We start from the raw sequence: 21,178 nt of genomic DNA, 5'->3' as shown, positions 1-21,178 counted from the left end.
AAAACTTTGTAAAATCGTGACTAATAATCACTGTTACATTCCTTTGGAAGTGATGTAAGTCAGAACTGTTTGATTTAGGCATTTCACACTTGGATGAGTCACAGCTGTTCGATGTGGATGAAGCTCAGGTCATCCTGAGGTCAGGATGGGAAAGTCTTTTCATTCTATGTGTCCTGTTCCATCATTCAATCACTCTTAGGCGGCATTTTAATCTGCACTCTAAATCCACTTGCTATTCATCAGGAGAAAACGGCGACTTTCCGCTTTTCAATAGCTCACTAAATCTGTGAAGGCGATCTTAGCAGCGCTGCACCATATTTTTTCTCCTCCCAGGTTTCTTTGTCCTGACTTCTGTTTTTTATCCATTGTGGAAAGAAAATGCTAATTATTCTTTAACCCGTTGATTCCTCTCCCCCCTAACAGCCTTGCACTGTCTGTCACATTTATAAGCGACAAAGCTTGTCCTGACATTCCCCTCAGGTGACATTCTGATCCACTGATCCCTGAGCTAACAGGCACACACACCGGCAGTCCTCTCCCTCGCTCCCATTTCCACTTTGCAAAATGTAAAGGTGCAGCATTGGAAAGTGGCAGCCAAAGTTTGCTGGTTTTGCCAAAAACACCTGTTATAGCGCCGTGTTAGGGAATCATTCCTTAGCATGTACAGTCAGGTTCAAAAATATTTGGATGATGACATTTTTTTTTCTTTTTGTATTTTTACATCAGTGCACCACCACAATGAAGCTGAAATAAAAACAACTGAGATGTACTCGCACTCTAGACTTTCAGCTTTAATTCAAGGAGTGTAAGTCAAATATTGCATTAACCATTACGGAATTATGGCCATTTGTATACAGTCCAGCTGTGCAGGTGTCACCTACCAAAGGGTCCCCTCTAAAAATGAGTCCACCCTGCGTTCACTGTGCCTTCACTACACATGCGCCTGAGAGTGACTCTGAGTCTGACTCTCTACACCCAAAGCGATCAAAGGGAATAATATGATTATTAACCATCAGATGACAAATTAAAACCTCTTAAATCATTCTAAAGTCAGTTTTAAGCAGAAACGACGCTACCGACGCTCCGAAATCACGTAGGTTCTGCAGCACATTTCTCTGATCACTCCCCCGTCTTTTATTATGAAATAATGCTGAATTTATGTGTAAATGATTGTTGTACAAAAGCTTCAGATATCTGTTGCTGAGATAGATGATGACCGGAGTGCAGTTTGAAGCAGAAATGAGGTGATAATCCGTGAATCACTGCTGACGCACAGAAATGATGCAGTGAAGGCAGGGTGGACTAATTTTTAGGGGGGACCGTTCGGTCAGCGACACCCGTATCTGAATTGAACACGGCTCGTTATGCTCATATCATGCATTGTAATACTGGCTTACTGTTTATTATGCTGTTCTGCAAATAGAGTCTTTTTTTACTGAATGGCAGTTGCACAGTCATGCTGCTGCATTATTTTCACTTTATACACCTCATTCTGCTGCACTAATTTATTTGTTGTACTGTTCTTTTATCATATTATACATAGGTTTTTATACATTTCAACATCCCTTTATTATTACTACTCAGGCACTTAAATTGAGCTGCAAACCTCATCCTGTTGCACTGTGCAATCATGTGTATTGCAATAACAATAAGGATATCCCCTTCGATTCTATGCTTTTCATTTCATTTATTTTTTATATAGCGCCAAATCACAACAAAGCTGCCTCATGGCGCTTCACACAATTAAGGTCTAACCTTACCAACCCCTAGAGCAAGCACACATGTGACAGTGGTAAGGAAAAACTCCCTTTGATGAAGAAACCTCAAGCAGACCAGACTCAAAGTGGTGACACTCTGCTTGGGCTATGCTACCAACACATTTGACAATACAAATTTTGGAAATCTATGCTGGTGTCCAGGATGGGAGCCCTGTTCCTCCATTTTCAGAGCCAGTAAATACCTAGGCTAACTAAATATAAGGATTAAAGAACAGGGTCAACATTTTTCAATGTGGGTTCTTGTTTTTTAGAATTTTTTTTTTTTTTTTTTTGGGGGGGGGGGGTCATCATTTCATTTGGGAGAAAAACTAAATTAATCTGTGCATTATAGATTCTGAATACAAACACTGTCACAGGCTAACGGACTACATTTAGTCAAGTAAACCTGTGTGTTCACCTCTGTGTGGACCCTCTCCATGCTACTGGCCACTTCTAATAACATTTTCTCCTGTTCAGCATCGATAATGTGCCGAATAATTTTGTTTGAAGTTTTCCTTGAATGTCAATACAAATCATCACTTTTACAGCCAGTATTCTTTCGACAAGCCAGGCAATGGATTTGCGAATGTTTCCAAGTCACTGAATGTGTCTTAGTCTTAATTTACATCAATCATGAAGAAACACAAACGGTATGGTACTGTATGGTAAATCTGTCTAGAGTAGGCAGTTTTCAAAAACTCAGTGACTGTGCAAGAAAGAGACTAGTGAGGGAAGCCACCAAGAAACCCATGACAGCTCTGGAGAAACTATGCACAGTGCAACTTTTGTCTGTTGCATCACCATTCACAATGTCACAGTGGAGACAAACAGAAGATTTTCACACAAGAAAACAAATCAGATCTAGGCTTAAGTCTTCCATGTGGGTTCTAGCAAACTGTAGCTGAAATTTCAGGTCTTCTTGGACCTTTATAACTGGTGATGCAAGAGAAAAATGTTGCAGTATGCACTTTCTCCAATCATTGCCACAAAAGCTTACAACCTATTCTGAGTTGTCATGGGTATGTTGTTGGCTTCCCTCACCAGTCTTGGTTGTGCTATTTCAACCTCATTGTGGTGGGGTACAGAGGCACAATAAAAAAAAAAAAAAAACCTGTGTCACTGTCCAAATACGTATGGTCCTGACTGTATTTCCGGGTAGGTAATGGTCTAGTTGTTAAAGTGTTGGGCTTGAGACCAGAGGATCCTCGGTTCAAATCCCAGCCTGACTGAAAAATCACTAAGGGCCCTTGGGCAAGGAATCCCCTAGTTGCTCCCGGTGTGTAGTGAGTACCTTGTATGGCAACACCCTCACATCGAGTTGAATGAGAGGCATTATTTGTAGCGCATTGAGCGTCTGATGCAGATGGAAAAACGCTATATAAATGCAGTCCATTTATCATTTATTGCCACTAACTGGTGCAAAAATGTACCCTTCTGTTCGTATGCTGCATACCAGCCAGAGTAGTATTGCTGTCAGCCAAGAGAGAAAAGGAAGAAATGTGGCTGCATACGTAGTAACAGGCGTAACAATGGTTCCACGTGCTGAAAGATGACCCTGAGCCCTGACGTAACATCTCTGAAGTTTAAATGGCGTTAGACTGTGTATTGGAGTTCTGTCTGCTGCAGAGTTCCAGTTGTCATCCTTCAGTACATGAAAGCACATTTGATTGGAGTTTAATCAGTGGCTTTCTGATTAAAAGGTTAAATTCTCATTACATCCATGCAGAAAATGGAAAGAAAAGCACCCTCCATCACGATAATTGAAATTCACTTATCAAGCATCTGTGGGTGTGTTCAATAATTACGATGCATAAGAAGTGTTTGGCCTCGTCGTGGAAAATGTGTTGCTTGTTTGCATTATTAAGTGTCTAAATGGAATAAATGTGTGAGTATTTTGTTTTGTTTTGTTTTTTTTTACCAAATTGTCATGGAATATAGATGGGGGGAAAATATGGACAGTATGAACATAATTAGCTGGAGATGTTGCAGTTGTGTCATTTTAAAGAATTCAGTCATTGCAAAGTGTTTTATGCCATGAATTTCACTTATCAAATGAGGGAGTGTCATTTTTAGTCACATTATTGGGTTTCGAGGACAAGCTCTCATCAGCATGCACACAACAGTTCTGTATCTACATGGAGGGCGAACACTTACTTTCGAGCTCTATTGCATTGTGTTGACACAAACAGGAAACAAAAAAGGAAACATGAAGTAGACAAATGAATTATTTCAACATCAGGTAAACATGTTCAGATGGCAAGAAAATAGCCTGTTGGCCTGTCTGGCTGCTGTAACCCTCATTTCTACACCGCTGTCTCACGCCAGACTTCAATTTGCTTCATAACATTCACTGTGCACTGCTGCAACTGGTAAAAGGGTACTGAGATCAGTCCCATGTGTCTGTCTATCTGTGTGTCTTCACAACTAACTTAAAAGCTTGTGCTCTTATTGATTTGGTACTTTAAAACAAGGTGCGCATAAAAAAGGGCTATGGCAATCAACACCAGTGATGCTGACCTTCACCCAAGTGATTGCCCTCTGGGTGACCTTGCCCAGGTAATTCTGGAAACCACCTAAGTATGTGGCAAATGTGATCCAAATCGAGTTGAAAATCAAATAAATTTTTTAAAAGGCCAATTTCAGTGTAATCCTTCACTGATATACCAAATTTGATGGAAACCTGAAAAAGGACCTGGGAGACATGCAGGCAGACATGACCTTGGCCCCAAGGATTGACTTTTGGTGAAACTGACCTGTCTGGGCATTTCCAGAACCCACCTATTATGTATGCCAACTTTGGTGCAAATTGGAGTGAAAAATTTAAAGATTGACCTTTGAACCCAATGACCTTGACACCAAAGATTGACCTTTGGCACATTTGAGCTCGCCTAGGCACTTCCAGAACCCTCCTGCAAATGTGTGCCAACTGTGGTGGACATTAAACTGTGGGGTCGGGATATCACAGTTTTGACCTTTGACCCAAGTCAACTTGACCTGTACCCAATCAAGCCCATTAAGGGCAATTCTGTGGTTGACTGTTATCCACATATCAAGTTTTTAGGGAAATCAGCCAAGGAGCAAACAAAGATTCAGTTATAGCTCAAACTTATAGTGTGTGTGTGTTTTTTAACTTTAGAGTGCAATTCTATTGTAACTTTATTATGGTCAGCTCAAATATAGCCTGTCATTGTAATTCCATTTCACCAAAGAAAGACAAGGTACATTCTCTCACGAACACCTAAATCTGCATAAAATAATCCAGATCAGTTCTTGAGCTGATGAGTGGAAGTAAGAGTTCAGTAACTGCCAAAGTAATCAAACAACAACATTCTAGAAGAAGGAACTCTTCAATGGGATGATGATATTGTATTTGCTACAACTGAAACCTTGGTTGCTTTCTCGAATCCCACATTCTCACACTCATCCTGGTTACAGCTTCAACTCCATTCAATATCAATAAACCATTCTGATCTTAATGAATCTTTTCGTCTAAAAAAATACAGAATATAGCACCACGTCCGTCACAAGTTTAATGAACTCAGGTACATGACTTCAAACTCAAACAGCCCCAAATCTTTCAAAATACATGCAAACAGAGCAGATTTTGTTTAAAAGAAGTATATTTAAATGTGGATGTGGCAAAAAAATTCTTGTGGAGTTACAAATTAATCTGGTATCATCAGCTTCAGATTTAAAGACTTAATTTAATTCCTATTGCTTGAAGGTCTTCTGTGTTCCTCACTACTGCCACATTACTGTTTGTAAGAATATTGCAACAGAGAATGCGCCAACTTAAAAGTCTTTTATCTTGAAGTGTGTGAGCTATAGGTGAGACAGCTCGAGGTGAAAGTGTAAATGAAACTTTACAGTGCTGTCAAACAGGAAGCCAGAGGACGCTTCACCTGTTTATGAAGAGGAACACAGCCAGTGGCCCTCTTGGAGCAAGTTGACCTTCACGATTCTCCATGATAACATTAATACCAGCTCCTGTTGCTGACCTGAAGGACTGTGGTTAATCAAGAGAGACAGTTTAAAGGGCTCCCACATTTGAGTCTGTTTTTTTACTATTACTCTGTGACACATTGGTGCCACCTTGACTGAGGGGTGAGGTTGCATATCTGCCGACAGCTGGGAAAGATCCCTAAACAGTGGCCTGGAATTCAGTATGTTGATGCATGTAGCCCTAGTGAATGAACTTTCCCAGTAAGTGTTTGATGTCCTACTGGATGGCAACCATGTTGCTATGCTCACACTCACTTTGATTGTGCCCACACAACAGTGCAGATAATCAGTCTTAAGACTGAAGAAACCACTTGCATTTAACATTGTAAAAATAAAATGTCCAGTTGCTTTTGGTTAAACATTTAGACATATCCAAATTTGCCATTGTAAAGCTACAGTGTGTAGGATGTGGTAGGTTGCCACTGATCATAAAACACAGTTCGGATTGGTTCATGTTTGCAAGTCCATGATTGGATCATGTTCAGACCAGAAAAACAAAAAACAAATACTACTTTGCTTTCCATTTTTACAAAGACCTTAACGATCAATGAAAAAAAAGGAACTTTTGCTTGTGGTCCTGAATGAAGCTGTTTTACACAATACTTGTTATATTAAATTGTAATATTAACAGTATCAGCGAATAAATAGTCTTTGTCAATGTAATAAAAAGTAAAAAAATAAGAAAGAAATGGAGCAAAGCTGATATAAACTTATAACATCAAATTCTTTTTAAAAAAGGATAGATAATCTGTTTGTGATAGATACATTAGTCCTACCTACTGATCCAAATTCATTCTGATCAGTGGTCCCACAGAGCAGATACTTGGAAAAAGTCTGGAGGATTTTCAGCCAGTTCAGCTGCATGTGCACTTTGAGCACAGTGCTCGCTTCACTGGGCCCAAGACTTTACAGGGAAAAGACGACAGATACTTTGTCCTCAACTCCTTAAGTTTTTGAGAGATTTTTTTTTTCCATATTTGAATCCAGAATTGCAAAGTGCATCAAGCTGTCTCTAGAGGAGCACAAGGCTGTTTTTAACAAGCTATGTGAGCACACAGCTACATTCCCTCAATTTTTCAGGGCTGTGAAAACTGCGGATCTGCGGGATTCCGTGGATTTCATCATGGGGATGGGTGTGGGGGTGTTAGTGTTGTACTCTTTAATCGTGATCGTTACTGAGTTTTTAAAATGCTTATTGCAAAGCGTTCTTTTTTTACGACATCATGCAAGTTTTATAAGCCCGCGGACACTGATCTGTGTGTTACAGATACAAATCAGTTTCCTCGGATCCGCGGAGTTTCGAGGAGAATAAATGTCACTCAAAGCCTGGCTGTTACGACAGTTGTCATAAAGCGGGACTGGTTGGTTGCTGCGGTGACGCTGTGTGGCTCCTGTGCGAAGCTTCGCTAAACGTAGCATGTACATCGCAAACTTTTAGAACTTTCAAGTTTTTAAAAGAAGAATTTTGCAGCATGTCTGTGTCACGGAGCGACATCAGACAGAGCGAAGATGGCGAGAAAGACGGTTTGAAAACGTGTGATAAGGACAAGAATCTGTGGAATTGTTGCTGGCTTCATGAACACACCTTGAAAGATAAACGGGAAAAGCGAACTGGTAATTTTTTTGTCTCTGGAAAATAAACATTGTGCTGTTCAAACAGGATTTCAGAAAAGATTATGTGCCTTTTTTCGTTCATTAATCTAGACTTTCATTGAAAAAAAGACATTGTGGCTTTGAATGAATTTAGGCTACATGAATTTACACAAGAATGTAAATTAGTTTTTATTAATGTAGACTTTTTTCATGGGAAAAAAAACATTGTGGCTTTGAGTGGATTTACAGGAATTTACACAAGAATGTGTGGCTTTTTACTATAAGGTATGTTATTGATATTTTACCCTGATTTTTAAAATATTCTACAAGCTTTAGCTGTGGTTTTTGAAATACTTTAACAGTCTTTTCAGTCTAAATGAATGTGATGTAGTTTAACTGGGGGTGGGGGCAGACCCCCTGTGAATTTTACTCAGATTTCACAATTTTTATTTCACAGCCTTGATTTATACTGTGATTTCTGAACAACTGCTTTGAAATTAACACAGTTATCACTTTAAAAACAAGTTACCATAACATCAAATCACACTGTGATGTAAACTTTGCAAAAAAAAAAAAAAGTCCATGGTTCATGTGTGTGCCGAACCATGAGGGGTGGTCCTTATGGATCACGGAACAACTATGATCAGTTACATCTCTAGGATTTAGTGTTACCGAGTGATGAGGTTGCAGACAGCATTATGCCATTGCAGTTCATGATTTTGTTTCCCTTCATGTTTTCCCTTCTTTGGTGATGGGGATTCATTACATTATCCTTTGCCTTCTCTTGTGATAAGCAATATGTATGATTCCCCCACCCCCATTCTTCAACTGCTTATCCAAGATCGGGTCGCGGGGGGCTGGAGCCTATCCCAGCAGTCATAAAGCATGACATGGGGTACACCCTGGACAGGACGCCAGTCTGCCGCTGGGCCACATGTAGACAAACAAATACATTCGCACTCACACAAACACCTACGATCAATTTAAAGTTTCCAAACCACCTAACCTGCATGCCTTAAGAAGTGGGAGGAAGCTGGAGCACCCAGAAGGAACCCACACTAACACAGGGAGAACATACAAACTCCACACAGAAAGGCCACAGCTGAAAATAGATCCCATGACCTTCTTGCTTTGAGGCAAGAGTGCTAACCACTAAGCCACCATGCTGCTCTGTATGATCCTTCATTTCACAAAAATCAGGGTCCTCAAACTTGTTGGCCTGCACTAGCAAAAAGTAGACAATGTCTTCACTCTTCCAGCCTTGCTGCAACATGGCGGCCAACATGAGGGGGGTCTGCTCCCATGTACATATGAAGGTCTCATTCTAAGTTCATGAAAACACATAGATTCAGTGTTTCAACTAATTATACACTAATGAACATATGGTGGTGAATGCTATATTCCATTTCTGCTAATAAACACCCCCAAATCATCCATACTGAAGCTTTAAATTCTTAATCTTTAATGTGATTGTACTGGAAAATGAATAACTAAAAATTCACTACTAGGCTTTGAGCCCTTGTATCTCCGTCACAGCACAATCTGCCCTAAAAGCTAAGGATTTAGCCCCATTTCACAGTAGGTTCTGCTTCACATCCTTTACAAACTGATGAGGATGTTTGTTTTTCAGCTTTGAGCAGAGATAACAGCAACTGTGACAGGTCAAGGACAGGCATAAACCTTTTCCAGCATTCCACCTCAGCGATTTGCTTGCTGTCAGGCTATTCCCTTTCCTGTATTAATTTCAATCCGGCGTATGATACCCTGACATTGACACCAGAGGCTCCTGTGTAGTCACTCCCTCAGGAACAAAGCAAAGCCTTTAGATTATGGAGCTGTGAAATCACACTGAGCGCTTGCCCTTGTGCACAGAACTGGACGTGACTTTTCCCCACCGAACATAGTTCTTATAGACACAACTTTAGCTCCAAGGGATTTCTGTCATTAGGCTCTCTGAGAGAACATGCGGTGAACAGGAGGCTTCGCTGTGAAGTCGCTCAAATGTGGCAGCAAGGACATATGGACTCGACAAGATAAACTTGACTACGCTGCAGCACAATTCTGGATGTGGGTTGCAGCAGTGAATTCTGTATTCGTCTACATTATAATGAATAAAGTCTAAACAAAGATTCATGGACAAATGAGAGGCTTCAAAGAACCATTAGTGCAGCAGAAACTGACGCAATCCTTCACTTGGTGATATAAGCATCAGATTCGGCATGAATGTTCTTCATAATTCAGTGTTTGAGAAAAAAGTGCTGGCCACTTGAGAATCCAATATGGTGGCCAGGTAGGGGTCAATGAAGAATTACACAGGGGTCAAAGTTTAGAAATGCTCCAATCATATTGAAAACTATACCACATTATTTGTGTGATCATAAATATTACAAAAAGGCATGGGTGAAATTTGGTGGGGGATAGGGGGGACATGTCCCCCCCACCTTTTCAACCGGGGGGACAGAATATGGTATGTCTCCCCCACCTTCTGACATATATGTGTGTACTTGAAACATGCTATGCCAGTCTTATGTGCAAACCATGTCAGTCTTATGTGCAAAACCATGTCAGAATAGTATCTTTGTTTCTGCAAGTTTGTATTTTTAGCAGCATTGACTTGTTTACAACACCTGTTTCTTGTTTGTCACATTCGGAAGTTTCTGGGACTGCATTTGCCCAGATTTGAAACCAAAAATAGCTGCCTCTAGGGACTAGTGTTTACACATAAGTATCAGTGGACCATATGCTAATTTACTAAATTCTGAAAGTTAGAAAAGGAAATCAGAAAAGCTATCTGGGACCTCAGAAAGCCCATCTGCAATTATTGCTTGATCTCCAAAATCAGTCTGTGCAAGCGAAATTATGTTCAGTATGAGTGTTGTCATTAGTGCCACTTCAAAAATTAAATTCATGGTAAGTAATTTATCCTAAACTTATGATCTGTTGTTTTTTCAAACTAATGCAAAAACAAATCTTGAGGAAAAAAAAATACAATATGCGATAGTTAATAATTATTAAGAGCCTGTTCTTTCATATTTATGAATACATTTTACCACATTGCAGTTGTTTTTTTGTTTTTTTTTATTGAAAACTCAACTTATCATTCTTTTTGAGTTCTACACATGTGGTGATACCTTATTTACACCAGGATGTTAATAAAATCAATGCTGGGTATTCACAGAATAAAGTACTTATATCCACAGTTTCAAATTGCATAAGTAAAATGGTGTCCATTTTATGGTCTTCTCAAAACATTAAAATTACTGTTCTGGATGCTCCGAATGCATCTGAGCTTATCTAGAAACCGCTGGCCCCCAGACCCCCGACCTATGGGCTTCGGCCCTGCGGGTCTCACACTTTGTCCCCCCCAATTTCTAGTTCTAAATTGCGCCCTTGCAAAAACGTATAGTTTGGACTATCTATTACTGAATGTTATGAAGATATGGGGTAAAAACAGCAAGAATGGTGACAAAGGTTAATTTTGGGTTGCTCCATTTTTGGTAAAAAGTGCAGATTCTTGGTTGAACTAATAGGATTAATAAATGGAATGGTTTTGACTGTGTTGAATGCTTGGTTTGCAAAGTAAATGTCAAACAATGTGGACGTCCATTGCATTCTATGACGTGACATATGTTACCCTGTAACATGACAACTGACAACGATTAACTCAACCAATAATTTGCATCACATTTTACAAAAATTGGAGCAACTTTAACTTTTGACCCCATGTACAAACTGAAACTGACCTTTGCGACTGTTCTTGTCATAGATAGTCCAAACTAAACCTTTTGGGAATATTTATGATCAGACAAATACAGTGGTATACTTTTCAATGAGATTGGAACATTTCTCAATTTTGACCCCTGTGTAACTCTTCATTGACCCCTACCTGGCTGCCACTTTTTCTCAAACACTGATTTATCAAGAACACTCATGCCAAATCTGTTGCTTGTATCACCAAGAGAACAATTTTGGCCAAAAGTCATACTTATCTGCTCCACTACATAGAGAACACGGGAGAATGCAAACACAAATTGGATGTTTCGGTCAAAAAAAGACTGCCGTGAATATTTTTACCTCCAGTTATTCATTTCAACATTGATTGATTGATTCTCAGTTACTAAAAGAAACTGCAGAGTAGATGTGTGTGTAAGTCCTGACATAAAATAGCAGTGAAGTAAAGCTAAAATCAATACTGTTTTGGAGTTGGATAACATTTGGGAGCTCCTTGGGGACGCACTAAAAGACTAGCTGACAGGTAAGTGCTGGAGCAGACGGTAGAAAATATTGAAACACACTTATGTCAGCCCTGAGGTCAGCGTGCACCAAGATGCACAGGAGTCAACCTGACAGCAAAAGCTGAGCAACAGAGACAGAGATCAATATCGCCTTGCTGCAAATTCTGCAACGTGACAATATTTCAAGAGTTTTTTCCTCATGAATACTTCAGTAAAGCTGAAGCTGCTCCAGAAAAGCAGCTGAGGTTCTTCAGTTCACACCCAGAGGGAGTGGATTTTGTTTTTTAATTTCCTCTGCAAATCTCACCACACAATTCAAACATGTACCAGCTCATTATTTCACATCACATCTCCAGTTCAGGGAAAACACGCAGGAAGTATAGGATACTTCCGTATTTTGCTACAGGTGTCAAACAATTCAGATTTCAGGTTTGTTTTGCATCAATAATTCAAGTGAGCAGACGTCCCCATGAAAGTGTTCGACCACCTGTCACCTCGGGGTTAAGAGGAGAACCTACTGGTGGATGGCTTGGAGAAATTTTCTCTGGTGCTTCCTGACTCTGGCGTGGTCCATCTTCCTCACCAGTTTGGTGTTTTTGTAGATGAGCCATGTCTCCCTGAGAACATTCGCCGCTGTATTTTTCACCTACGTTGCAACACAAAAGAAGATCTGATGAAAAAGATTTGAAATGGACTGATGATGTGCGCAGGTGGAATTGGCAATCATGACATTAAAAAGGCCTTTTGATTCTTTGATCAAAATGAATCAATAGCTTCAGAAAATAATTTGCTGTTTTGAAGCTCTACTTTAGAACACTGCTTTGAAATGCTTAATGAAACAATTGCTTCAGTAAATTATGGATTGTTTTGAAGTGCTTGGACAAACAAGAATCAACTGCTTCAGAAAATGATTCACTGTTTTGAAGCTCTACTTTTGAAACACAGCTTTGAAAGGTTTGAAAACGTTCACAAAATAATTTATTTTGCAGATTATGCATTGTTTTGAAGTGATAATGTGCCACAAAACAGCTGCTTCAGAAAATGATTCACTATTTTGAAGCTCTACTTTGAAATCCTGCTCAGAAAGACTCGAAAAATGTAATAGTAAATAGTAAATGTAACTAGTTTGTGAAATAGTCACAAACTAGTCACTGTATTGAAAGACTTGAAACATGAAATAAATTATCTTAAAACTTTCAGTGTTTCACATGGTTTCATAGTGTTCAAACCTCTAAATGAAAGCTGCTTTTGAAGACATGTCACAAAATGATAATAAACCAAATACTTCAGAAAATTAAATAAATAATTAAAACAGTTGTTTGAAAATATGATTTAGTGTTTTTAAATGCTCAAAATAATAAATCTAACAAACCCTTTCAGAAAATGAGTGACTATGTAAAGTGCTCTAACACTTAAAGAAACAATTCACAAACTTCACTGTTTTGAAACACAACACTAAATAAAATACAGTAATTCTTGTACATAGTGTTTCACAATGCTCAAATGTTTAAATGAAACTGTTGCTTCTGGAGACTAATCACTGCTTTGAAAAGTTCAAATTTGATAAACCAACTGCTTCAGAAAATTAGTTATTTTTTCCACAATGCTCAAAACTATGAATAAAAGTTGCTTCATAATATGATCTAATGTTTTGAATTGCTCAAAATATTAAATAGAACATTTGTTTAAGAAAACAAGTCACTGTTGAAATGTTCAAAACACAAATAAAAAAACTGCTTCAGAAGATTTTTGAATCATATAAAATGGTTAAAATAAATTGCTTCAGAAAATAAATCATTCTTTCAAAATACTTAAAACACTCAAATGATTGTTTTAGAAAATAATTCAGTATTTTGAAATGTTCAAAAGAATAAATAAAACATTTGCTTCCTAAAATGCGCCATTGTTTCAAAATGCCTAAAACGCTACAAAGAGGACATCTGGTGGGCAGTAGGAACTTGGTTAAAAAAGAGAATGTTTTAAAATGCTCAACAAAGCACAAAAACAAGTACTTCAAAATGATCCACTCTTTTAAAGTGCATGAACAATTAAACGTGACAGTTACTTCACAAAATTTCAGTGTGTGGAGTGCAATTGTGGAATAGTTTAGAATGGAATTTAAAACAATGTCAAAACATTTACCAATTCAAAGCCAAATACAAAGAAAACATTTTACTACGGTACAGTACACAGTGAAAATTCTTACTATAGTCATTATAGTATTAAGATTATAAAACATTAAATCATTTAGTAACAATAAGTATCTCAGAGTTAAGGTATTGTATTGTACTGTATTGTATTGAATATTGAATCGTTACTAAATTATTTAGTATTTGTAGTATATTGATGAGTGATTGAAGAGTAAGCATATTCACGGGTACTAGAATTGTAAGTCCATTCACGAGCTATTGAAATTGTAAGTATATTGATAAGTTATTGAAATTGTTGTCTATTCATGAGTTATTGGAATCATAAATATATTGAGGTATTGTAAATTAACTGCAGTTGTATTCACTGTTAATTAAGCAACCACTGAAGATATGTGTACCGGGGGTGGGATTTAAAAAGTATTTACTTCTTCCCACTCCCTTTCGAACTTTCTTGTTGTCATTTTTTGTTTTGCTTCTTTTCTGATTTTGTTTATTTTTCATATGAGTATAGAGGTACAGAGAGTACAAAGAAGCTTTGTTCATTTGATTTGCTTATATTGTGAACTGCCATGATACTGGAATTGACAACTAAGTTTGAAATAAAAAAACTGATTGATTGACTGATTGATTGAAATGCTTCACCATTTTAAAATGCATGAACACTTAAACAAAACAATTGCTTCACAAAATGATTCACCATGTTAAAATGCATGAACAGTTAAAACAATTGCGTCACAAAATGATTCACAATTTTAAAATGCATGAACAATTAAATGAAGTAATTGCTTCATAAAATGATTCACCATTTTAAAATGCATCAACAATTAAACAAAGCAATTGCTTCACAAAAGGATAGTCAATTACGAAGCACTAAACATACTGAATGAACTATGCTTCAGAAAATGATTCAGTGTTTTGAATCCTCTTTGAATAAATGAACAAAAATGATTCAGAAACAAATTCAGTCTTTCAAAATGCCTAAACAGGCCACTAGATGGCAACATCCAGTGGACCCCGAACATGAATTCCTGCCTCTGCCCCTGGTAACTTTAAATTCTGCTTTATATGTACTATGTATACGTAGTGCTTACTCTTTTTGTTAGCTGGGTGTCCATCATAAAATTATGGACATGTTTTTCAGCTTTGGTTAATTCCAGTTTCTTTGCCACCACGGCCACCACCAAGGCGGTGCACCCAGCACCCTGTAGATGAGAAAATCAACATTCGAAAGCCATCATTTTAATGTAAATGAGACTTTTATCCTCTATAAATAAATAAATAAGCAAAATGTAGGGTTGCTCACCATAATTCCAGTCAGGAGGCAAACTCCTTTCCCACAGTATGTATTGGGGACCATGTCCCCGTAGCCGATGGTAAGAAACGTGATTGAGATCAACCACATGGCTCCTAGAAAGTTGCTGGTTATATCCTGGCTGTCATGGTACCTGTAATCAATAATAAATGCCAAACCTCACACTTTTGCAGGAATGGAAATATACTATGCAGAAATGTGTCAATATATTGTGTATTATGCATTGATTTTGGATCGTGATTTCAGGATGTGTTAAGAACTCTTATAAGGTTTTCATTCTGTACCAAGAAACATAAATTGGTAGATTTGCAACACAGGTTTCCTCTTGATTATGTTCCAGCCCTTTTGAAAAACTTTCAATAAATATCCAAGGTACAGTTCATATTAGATTCATATTATGTTGATGCAAATATTTTTAGTACACACACACACACACACACACACACACACACACACACACACACACACACACACACACACACACACACATATATATATATATATACGAGGTCTGTCCAAAAAGTAACGGACCTTTTTATTTTTTCAAAAACTATATGGATTTGAATCACGTGTGATTGCATCAGCCAAGCTTGAACCTTCGTGCGCATGCGTGAGTTTTTCCACGCCTGTCGGTTGCGTCATTTGCCTGTGGGCAGGCTTTGAGTGAGCACTGGTCCACCCCTCCCGTCGGATTTCTTTTGTCTGAGAACTTGCTGAGCGACTGCCGCTTTGCTCCATGAAATTTTTTTCAGAAACTGTTAGAGACAGACAGTTGGAAACCATTCGATAGATTCAGTTGGATATCGGTGAAGATTCTGTCGGCGTCACGTGGATTATGGACTGTTAAAACCTTTTTAAAGACGGCCCACAGCGGCGGAGGGCGCGCAGCGTGCCGAGCGACCGTGCAACAGACTGGATCAACCACATCATTTCTAAACTGAACGCTGTGTTGATCCGGGACATCATGTGACTACCACAGAAATGGCAACAGAGCTGGACATAGCACTTTTGCGGCACATTCCACTGTTACAGGAGATTTTGTAATGAAAGACGTGCGGTGGATTTCGTGCGTCGGCATGAAGAAGCTCAGGACACGCAGCAAAAAAAAAAAAACACCTCTGTGTTGGAAACCATTCAGAAGATTCAGACGGCTTTCGATGGCTTTCAGTCGAGTGAGTAACCAAGAAATTGTGTAACAGCTGGACATACCACAACATGTCCTGTGAGACTTCCAAGACGGAGGTGTTTTTTTGCTGCGCGTCCTGAGCTGCTTCGTGCCGACGCGCGAAATCCTCTGCATGTCTTTCATTACAAAATCTCCTGTAACAGTGGAATGTGCCGCAAAAGTGCTATGTCCAGCTCTGTTGCCATTTCTGTGGTAGTCACATGATGTCCCGGATCAACACAGCGTTCAGTTTAGAAAAGATCTGGTCGATCCAGCCTGTCGAATGGCCGCTCGGCGCGCTGCGCGCCCTCCACCGCTGTGGGCCGTCTTTAAAAAGGTTTTAACAGTCCATAATCCACGTGACGCCGACAGAATCTTCACCGATATCCAACTGAATCTATCGAATGGTTTCCAACTGTCTGTCTCTAACAGTTTCTGAAAAAAATTTCATGGAGCAAAGCGGCAGTCGCTCAGCAAGTTCTCAGACAAAAGAAATCCGACGGGAGGGGTGGACCAGTGCTCACTCAAAGCCTGCCCACAGGCGAATGACGCAACCGACAGGCGTGGAAAAACTCACGCATGCGCACGAAGGTTCAAGCTTGGCTGATGTAATCACACGTGATTCAAATCCATATAGTTTTAAAAAAAAATAAAAGGTACGATACTTTTTGGACAGACCTCGTATATATATATATATATATATATATACACTCAACAAAAATATAAACGCAACACTTTTGGTTTTGCTCCCATTTTGTATGAGATGAACTCAAAGATCTAAAACTTTTTCCACATACACAATATCACCATTTCCCTCAAATATTGTTCACAAACCAGTCTAAATCTGTGATAGTGAGCACTTCTCCTTTGCTGAGATAATCCATCCCACCTCACAGGTGTGCCATACCAAGATGCTGATTAGACACCATGATTAGTGCACAGGTGTGCCTTAGACTGTCCACAATAAAAGGCCACTCTGAAAGGTGCAGTTTTATCACACAGCACTTTGCCACAGATGTCGCAAGATTTGAGGGAGCGTGCAATTGGCATGCTGACAGCAGGAATGTCAACCAGAGTTGTTGCTCGTGTATTGAATGTTCATTTCTCTACCATAAGCCATCTCCAAAGGTGTTTCAGAGAATTTGGCAGTACATCCAACCAGCCTCACAACCGCAGACCACGTGTAACCACACCAGCCCAGGACCTCCACATCCAGCATGTTCACCTCCAAGATCGTCTGAGACCAGCCACTCGGACAGCTGCTGAACCAATCGGTTTGCATAACCAAAGAATTTTTGCACAAACTGTCAGAAACCGTCTCAGGGAAGCTCATCTGCATGCTCGGCGTCCTCATCGGGGTCTCGACCTGAGTCCAGTTCGTCGTCGTAACCGACTTGAGTGGGCAAATGCTCACATTCACTGGCGTTTGTCACGTTGGAGAGGTGTTCTCTTCACGGATGATGCGAAGGAGATGTGTTGCACTCCATGAGGCAAATGGTGGTCACACCAGATACTGACTGGTATCCCTCCCCAATAAAAAAAAAACTGCACCTTTCAGAGTGGCCTTTTATTGTGGACAGTCTAAGGCACACCTGTGCACTAATCATGGTGTCTAATCAGCATCTTGGTATGGCACACCTGTGAGGTGGGATGGATTATCTCAGCAAAGGAGAAGTGCTCACTATCACAGATTTAGACTGGTTTGTGAACAATATTTGAGGGAAATGGTGATATTATGTATGTGGAAAAAGTTTTAGATCTTTGAGTTCATCTCATACAAAATGGGAGCAAAACCAAAAGTGTTGCGTTTATATTTTTGTTGAGTATATGTATGTATGTGTGTGTGTGTGTGTTTGTGTATATAACTGAAAAATATACTTAAATTGTTTTTTGGATCACAAACAAATTATATATAAATACAATTTACAGAATAAGAAAACATTACTTTTTTAACTATAACGTTTACATATTCTGTATTTGCAGACAAGCTTATTTTCCATATATTAGGATATATTTAAAAGGTGTAAAAAACAGATAGAAAATATAGGTATGTATAGTTTTTGTCCTAAAGGTTATTTATTTATTTATTTATTTATTTATTTGTTTATTTATCAATGAACTGCACCACATTATACTAAATATGTAGGAATATCATGTCCAAAAAGATCACATCAGAGTTTAGCTTTGGACATTTTGCTCTGTATAATTTATCATTTTTGTATGACTAATTTTAAAAATTGTAGCCAGGAAATTATTCTGTGTCATCTAGTTCATTGTTACCCAATGTTTTTGGGTAAATGAATTAAATTAGGCGAAACGTGAGACATCCAGGCACCTTTCGCAAGCCCTCACGGTCCATGCAGCGATGATCCACAGCGAGATGGTGAAGACCAACAGCACAGTGCCAGGACAGATGGTCATGAGGGTCTTCATCACAAAGCGTGTGTTAAAGTTAATCTTGTTGAGAGCGCCAATGCTGCGAGAGGAAGCGTCTGTGAAGAGCTTGCTGTGCAGCAGCATGACACGAGCAATGAGGTACAGCCTCAGGAACATGGGGATGGACAGGATGATGTCCACATCTGCATCCGTCTCAGACGGCACGTAGGTGTATGCCAGGCGTGCCGTCCAGGTGAAGGTGTAGTTCCCTGGGATGGGGTGGATGGCGCACACCAGGATCTCCAGGCAGATGAAGAAGATGCGCTCATATGTCATGGCTATCCTCCAGTCATCTGCAGCGTTGTCCACCATAAATAGCTGCAAGTAAAGAACAGTGAAGCTCAGAGAAGCAAGACACCATCAAACATTTTCATCATGGTTGAAAATGCCGCCGTTAGTTCCCCCCTGGCAGATCCCGTGCAGTCGGGAAAGCAGGCTGACTGGGTGACTGTGAGGAGGAAGCGTAGCCCTAAACAGAAGCCCCGTGTACACCGTCAACCCGTTCACATCTCTAACCGTTTTTCCCCACTCGACGACACACCCGCCGAGGACCAAACTCTGGTTATTGGCGACTCTGTTTTGAGAAATGTGAAGTTAGCGACACCAGCAACCATAGTCAATTGTCTTCCGGGGGCCAGAGCAGGCGACATCGAAGGACATTTGAAATTGCTGGCTAAGGCTAAGCGTAAATTTGGTAAGATTGTAATTCACGTCGGCAGTAATGACACTCGGTTACGCCAATTGGAGGTCACTAAAATTAACATTAAATCGGTGTGTAACTTTGCAAAAACAATGTCGGACTCTGTTGTTTTCTCTGGGCCCCTCCCCAATCAGACCGGGAGTGACATGTTTAGCCGCATGTTCTCCTTGAATTGCTGGCTGTCTGAGTGGTGTCCAAAAAATGAGGTGGGCTTCATTGATAATTGGCAAAGCTTCTGGGGAAAACCTGGTCTTGTTAGGAGAGACGGCATCCATCCCACTTTAGAGGGAGCAGCTCTCATTTCTAGAAATCTGGCCAATTTTTTTGGATCCTCCAAACTGTGACTGTCTAGCGTTGGGACCAGGAGGCAGAGCTGTGGTCTTATACACCTCTCTGCAGCTTCTCTCCCCCTGCCATCCCCTTATTACCCCATCCCCGTAGAGACGGTGCCTGCTCCCAGACCACCAATAACTAGCAAAAATCTATTTAAGCATAAAAATTCAAAAAGAAAAAATAATATAGCACCTTCAATTGCACCACAGACTAAAACAGTTAAATGTGGTCTATTAAACATTAGGTCTCTTTCTTCTAAGTCCCTGTTGGTAAATGATATAATAATTGATCAACGTATTGATTTATTCTGCCTAACAGAAACTTGGTTACAGCAGGATGAATATGTTAGTTTAAATGAGTCAACACCCCCGAGTCACACTAACTGTCAGAATGCTCATAGCACGGGCCGGGGCGGAGGATTAGCAGCAATCTTCCATTCCAGCTTATTAATTAATCAAAAACCTAGACAGAGCTTTAATTCATTTGAAAGCTTGTCTCTTAGTCTTGTCCATCCAAATTGGAAGTCCCAAAAACCAGTTTTATTTGTTATTATCTATCGTCCACCTGGTCGTTACTGTGAGTTTCTCTGTGAATTTTCAGACCTTTTGTCTGACTTAGTGCTTAGCTCAGATAAGATAATTGTAGTGGGCGATTTTAACATCCACACAGATGCTGAGAATGACAGCCACAACACTGCATTTAATCTATTATTAGACTCTATTGGCTTTGCTCAAAAAGTAAATGAGTCCACCCACCACTTTAATCATATTTTGGATCTTGTTCTGACTTATGGTATGGAAATAGAGGACTTAACAGTATTCCCTGAAAACTCCCTTCTGTCTGATCATTTTTTAATAACATTTACATTTACCCTGATGGACTACCCTGCAGTGGGGAATAAGTTTCATTACACTAGAAGTCTTTCAGAAAGCGCTGTAACTAGGTTTAAGGATATGATTCCTTCTTTATGTTCTCTAATGTCATATACCATCACAGAGCAGAGTAGCTACCTAAACTCTGTAAGGGAGCTAGAGTATCTCGTCAATAGTTTTACATCCTCATTGAAGACAACTTTGGATGCTGTAGCTCCTCTGAAAAAGAGAGCTTTAAATCAGAAGTGTCTGACTCCGTGGTATAACTCACAAACTCGTAGCTTAAAGCAGATAACCCGTAAGTTGGAGAGGAAATGGCGTCTCACTAATTTAGAAGATCTTCACTTAGCCTGGAAAAAGAGTTTGTTGCTCTATAAGAAAGCCCTCCATGAAGCTAGGACATCTTTCTACTCATCACTAATTGAAGAAAATAAGAACAACCCTAGGTTTCTTTTCAGCACTGTAGCCAGGCTGACAAAGAGTCAGAGCTCTATTGAGCTGAGTATTCCATTAACTTTAACTAGTGATGACTTCATGACTTTCTTTGCTAACAAAATTTTGACTATTAGAGAAAAAATTACTCATAACCATCCCAAAGATGTATCGTTATCTTTGGCTGCTTT

At 39.5% G+C, this 21,178-nt stretch overlaps 1 protein-coding gene across 4 annotated transcripts in view; it reads right to left on the bottom strand.

Moving 5' to 3' along the window:
- kcnn2 (potassium calcium-activated channel subfamily N member 2) overlaps window positions 1-21,178 on the bottom strand; it is a 95,214-nt gene that overhangs the window by 23,051 nt on the left and 50,985 nt on the right. For 3 of the 4 annotated variants that reach the window (XM_034191875.1, XM_034191876.1, XM_034191878.1), the window contains exons 3-7: window positions 18,550-18,968; window positions 15,041-15,182; window positions 14,829-14,939; window positions 12,106-12,233; window positions 3,912-3,920 (exon numbers count right to left, since the gene is read on the bottom strand). In XM_034191875.1, coding sequence (XP_034047766.1) covers window positions 3,912-3,920; window positions 12,106-12,233; window positions 14,829-14,939; window positions 15,041-15,182; window positions 18,550-18,968 — 809 coding nt within the window. The remainder of the gene's footprint in view (window positions 1-3,911; window positions 3,921-12,105; window positions 12,234-14,828; window positions 14,940-15,040; window positions 15,183-18,549; window positions 18,969-21,178) is intronic. The other variant, XM_034191879.1, reaches the window with a different exon arrangement.

This window comes from Thalassophryne amazonica, chromosome 17 (assembly GCF_902500255.1).
Source record: "Thalassophryne amazonica chromosome 17, fThaAma1.1, whole genome shotgun sequence".
NCBI lineage: Eukaryota > Metazoa > Chordata > Actinopteri > Batrachoidiformes > Batrachoididae > Thalassophryne > Thalassophryne amazonica.
The sequence above is the reverse complement of the archived record's forward strand: the minus strand, read 5'-3'. Positions and strand labels throughout refer to the sequence as shown.